The sequence below is a fragment of the Phaethon lepturus genome, unplaced genomic scaffold, assembly GCF_000687285.1.
Source record: "Phaethon lepturus isolate BGI_N335 unplaced genomic scaffold, ASM68728v1 scaffold40948, whole genome shotgun sequence".
Classification (NCBI taxonomy): domain Eukaryota; kingdom Metazoa; phylum Chordata; class Aves; order Phaethontiformes; family Phaethontidae; genus Phaethon; species Phaethon lepturus.
The window spans coordinates 1-4,956 of NW_010560543.1; the positions used below are offsets into that span (position 1 = coordinate 1).

Below are 4,956 nucleotides of genomic sequence, written 5' to 3' on the forward strand. Positions count from 1 at the left end.
AGGAGGGTGGCTGGGCTTGTGGGGGCCTCACGGGCTTCCCCACGGCTCTGCCGGCACTCCCTGTGCCACGAAGGCTGGCCAGGAGTCATTGCAGGGCCGTGGGAGTCGGACTTATCCCTCCCTGCTGTGGGCTGATGTGCCTCCGGCTTCTCCTTGCCCAGGGAGTGGCTTGCTCAAGAAGAAGACGCTGGTGCCGGGCCAGGGGGTGGACACGTGCCCCCGCAAGGGCCAGGATGTGACCATCCGCCTGAAGGCCATGCTGGAGGATGGCAGCGTGGTGGAGGAGAACCCTGCCCTCACCTTCACGCTGGGAGATTGCGACGTCTTACAGGTCAGGGCTGGGAGGAAGCTTGCCCAGCTTTATTGCTGCCTTGTTTTTGCTTTGTGGAACAGGACCTCACCTTGGGGGGCGCGAGGAGGGTTTGGGGTTGGTGATGTCCGCGTTTGCGGGTTGGAAGTGGCCCCTCTGCCCTTGCTTGTGCTCGCTCCCCATGATGCTGTTCTCTGCAGGTTCTGGACCTCTGCGTGCAGCTCCTGGAAATGGGGGAGACTGCTTTGATCGTGTCAGATGCAAAGTACTGCTACGGTGCTCAGGGCAGGTGAGCGGGGAGGGCATGAGGTGGAGCAGGATGGCCCCAAACAGTGCTGCGAAAGCTGTCCCATGCACTCCCGGTGACAGCCCAGCCAGCAAACCACAGCTTCCATGGGCAAGGAGACTTGGCTCCCTTGGCACGTGCAGGGGATGGCTGCGTGTCCTGCCTGGGGGGGACAATCTGCATCACGCCCCGTCCAGGGGAGCTTCCGTGGCTCTGATTTCTGGGCCACCATGCTAAATCTATGTGGCCCAGAGGCTGGTGGACATGGCAGAGGTGGCAACAGTGCCACAGCTTTGTGCCCCTCTTTGCCCAGGAGCCCTGACATCCCACCCAATGCGGCTCTCACCCTGGAGGTGGAGCTGCTGGCGGCTCAGGACGCGCCGGACCTGGAGCTGCTCAGTGGGAAGGAGAAGATAGAGCTGGCCAACCGCAAGCGGGAGCGCGGAAACTTCTTCTACCAGCAGGCAGATTATGTGCTGGCCATCAACTCCTATGACATCGCCCTCAAGATCATCAGCTCTAGCTCGAAAGGTACCTGCTCCCACCCTGGCCGAGGGTCACCTGGGATCCCTTCCCTCTGTAACCTGGCTCTGGGGTCTCTGCAGTTGAGTTCAGCCCGGACGAGGAGGCTGAGCTGCTGGACGTGAAGGTGAAATGTCTCAACAACCTGGCAGCCTCTCAGCTTAAATTGGACCATTACGAGGCGGCCCTGAAGTCCTGTAACCTCGTCCTGGAGCACCAGCCGGGGAACATCAAGGCTCTCTTCCGAAAGGGCAAGGTGAGGCCGGGGCATGCAGCAGGGCAGGGCCTGGCGTGATGGAGGGCAGGACCGAGGGACGGACCTCAGCCATCCTGCTTGATCTCTATCTCACCTTCCAGGTCCTGGCCCAGCAGGGCGAATACAGAGAGGCCATCCCCATCTTAAAGGCGGCGTTGAAGCTGGAGCCTTCAAACAAGGTAGGCTGCTGTTGTGTGTTGCCAGCGATCCCGCTGAGCTGCATGTCTGTAGAATGCTCTCTTCTTGTCCGTGTCCCTGCAAACCTCGGTGTCCCCTGTGGAAGGCTGAAAGCCCCCCGTAGCTGTTCCCAGCTTCCTCCATGAAGGGAGGATGGAAATAGCCCCCAGGACCCAGGCAGCCATGGGGTGATGTGCCTATGGTGCAACATCTGAGCTTGGCTGGGCTGGTGGATCCCTTATCTCCATGTTGCGAGGCTCCCTCTTTGCCCTTTGGTCCTTGCGGTGGCAGGATTCCCTGCCAACCCATCCCTGCTTCAGCGGACCTGCGAATACGATCCCTGCTCTGGCTTCCCCGAGTGGCTCCAGCGGCTCATGCCATGGCTGCAGGAAGTGGAGCAGAGCTGAGGCCCTGTAGACTCACTCAGCAGCCCAGAGGGTGATTCACCGGGCGGCGGGAGCAGTCCAGTGCTCGGTCCAGTGCCCAGGCCAGGGCAAGCTCTGGTCAGGAATTTCCTGTCGGTTAATGATCAGCTGCAGCACTGGAGCCTTGGGAGAAATCAAAACCCGGCGTCAGGAAATGGCCCCAGCAGGAGCGAGCTGGGGGAGAGGTGCTGCCTGTGTGGGGTCGAGGCAGGGGCCTTGGTTCTGCAGGTGGGCTTTAGTCCTCCACTGGGTCTGTTGTTTTATCCACCTCTTTTTCTGGGAGTTTCACCAGACCGTCGTGATTTGTGTCATGCTCTGGTGCCTGAAGGTCATGGGTAGGATGGGGGACCTGAAAGCAGGTCCTTGGTGGCCCCACAGCACCCGCGGAGCTCATCTCCTGACATCACCTGCGGGGAAGGGTAAGCGGAATCCCAAAGCCTTCACTTCCCAGCAAGGCAGCCGCGGTGAGTGAGCAGCACAAGCGATGCAGGTTGCACTGGGAGCAGCTCCCCCCGTGCATCTCTGGCACGTCACTGTTGGCGGGGCTGCTTCTCACCGTCCATTCAGATGAATCTTTTAATTGAGAGGGGTGAAAAATCAAAATGCCTGGCAGTGACGTTACCGGTGAAACCACAAGTACAGCAAATTACTGGCCTCTCCGGCTGGCTGCCGGGACTCCCGGGGAAGTGGTGGTGCCGCTCCAGACGGCAGCGTTAAACACGCGTCGGTGAGTCATGGGCTACAGCTACCGGTGGTGAAAACAGACTCAAGAAATACTCGGCTCCACCTGCCTCAGATGAGGAAACCTGGTTCTCTGGGGCGGTCGGCACCTTTCAGCTGTTGCAGACAGTTCGCTGCTGCGCTCCCTTCTCCTGACCCCTTGGAAACACACGTTCTGGGAGCGGAAGAAGATGCTGACATTTGTCCTACACCAACATGGCAAGCCCCGGTGATCTCGGGGGTGCCTGCAGGTGCTTTGCTGTGTTGTATCCTCCCAATGTCCAGAGTCTTGTGTTCAACGCAGCGGTGCCAAGCGTGGTTTGGTGAAGCCCTGGCCGATCTCTGGGGAGCCGATGTGGGCTGGAGCCGGTGTGGGTCGCCGGTGGCAGTGCTGGCGTTTTGGGGAGGCGTTGGAGCCACCCGGAGTGTGGCGTCCCCAGCAGAGGGCACAGCATGGCTGCGGCACCAGACGGCTGCACCACCGCAACGTCCTTCCTGCCACCGCAGGCTCGGGGAATGGCTGGCAGTGCTGTGCTCAGCTCGCCAGCGCTTCTTGCTTCTTTTTGGGAGGCCTTGGGCGCCGTGCAGGATGCGGAGCTTTCTCCTGCAGTGCTCCCTCCAGCCCCAGCCATCGCTGCCGCTTGGCACAGCCGGGCAGGTACCGACACGCTCCTGGCTCTTACTGCAATCCTGCTTCAGACCAGGCTGAGTTTAAGCCTGCTTTCCCAGCCTGCTTCCAGACAGAAAAGTGGGAGAGCTTGGGCACGTCTGTCCCCAAGGCAGACACTTTTCTGTCTCGATTAAAGGATGAAATCCTTTTCCTGATGTCTGGCATCAGCCCTGGGCTCTGCTCCCTGCTGCCAGGCAGGGAGTGGCCTGGGTGGCCAGAAAGGACAGAAGGTCACTCAGACCCATGGGGCACCAAGCTTGGGTGTCCGATGCCAGCCTCATGCAGCCCCTGGCTGCAGGGGAGCAGGGCAGGACAGGCCAGCAGCTCCCTGCAGCAGCTGCTTCTAAGCTGTTCCATGGGGCTCCTGCACGGCCCTGGGGCGATCAGGTCTGGTGGTGCTGGCACTGCGGTCCTCGTCCCCTCCCCTGCACTGCAGGGACGGTGCAGGGCTGATAACCACAGCGCCGCGCTCTCCTCCCTAGACCATCCATGCTGAGCTCTCCAAGCTGGTGAAGAAGCACGCGGACCAGAAGAACGTGGAGACAGAGATGTACAGGAAGATGCTTGGGAATCCCAGCACCGCTGGCACGCCGGGGAAGTGCAAAGACAAGCTGCCCTGGGTAAGGTCCGGTGCTGACGTACCGGGGGACTGGCAGAGCGGGTGGGTGTCACCCCTGGGGTGGGGAGCGCTGGGCTGGGCACAGGGGATGTGTTAGTGTCCCCCAGGTCCCTGGGGGTCGATGCAGTTCTGCTCTCAGGCAGGGAGGGACACTGATGTGACCCACAGGGTGGGCTGTGTCAGGGCAGCAAGTCTGCTGGGAGTTGGGGGCCTGCACTCCAGCAGCCCTGCCAGGAAAACCCCAAGAGCTGCGGCTGGGCTCCTCGCTCTGTCTGGCGAGTCCCAGCGATGCCAGCTGGAGGGTCTGGACTTTGCTCCCAGCTGCTGTGCTTGGGAACCCGCTGGCTGCGCCAGTGGAAAGCACTGTCAGCTGGGCTGGCGGCAGCACACACTGTCCCCGCGGACATGCCGGCCACGCGCTGGGCAAAGCCGACGCAGCACTTGCCTTTTTGGGCTGCGTTATCTTGGATGCGTATTGCGAGCCCGGTGCTGCCCCACGGCCCTGTGCCAGCGCAGGCAGGGCTGCACGTCCCTGCTGCTGGGGGGGCTCACGGCACATCCCAGCTGCCGGTGGGGCTGGTGGCAATGGATCCCATCATCTCGCCCGTCTCTCCTCCATAGTCCATCCCCTGGAAGTGGCTCTTCGGTGCAACAGCCATCGCGCTCGGCGGCGTGGCCTTGTCTGTGGTCATTGCGGCGAGGAACTAAGGATGGCAGCGGGGCGGCCCTGCAGCACAGGACCTGCGCCGGGATGTGCCTCTCTCCTGCCACGGGGCTTCCCTGGGGCTCTGCTGACCCCTTCCCACAGACTTGCAGTTGCAGAAATACGGATGCTTTCTCTGCTGGAGGTGCCGGATCCCCCTCCTGACATCCCTCTGTGCCCCCCCGGCACAGGCAGAGCACAGCTTGCGGGGATGGAGCTGCAGGCAGAGCAGAGACCCCCAAGCACCTTCCTAGGCATGTCGGGGGGA

At 61.9% G+C, this 4,956-nt stretch overlaps 1 protein-coding gene across 1 annotated transcript; it reads left to right on the plus strand.

Moving 5' to 3' along the window:
* Positions 1-161: 161 nt before the first annotated feature.
* FKBP8 (FK506 binding protein 8, 38kDa) lies at positions 162-4,693 on the plus strand (the record flags this gene model as incomplete). The annotated part of the gene is made up of 7 exons (XM_010293708.1): positions 162-331; positions 511-599; positions 910-1,127; positions 1,202-1,374; positions 1,476-1,553; positions 3,849-3,986; positions 4,607-4,693. Coding segments are annotated over 7 exons (953 nt in total), but the record flags the coding sequence as incomplete, so codon positions are not given.
* Positions 4,694-4,956: the final 263 nt, after the last annotated feature.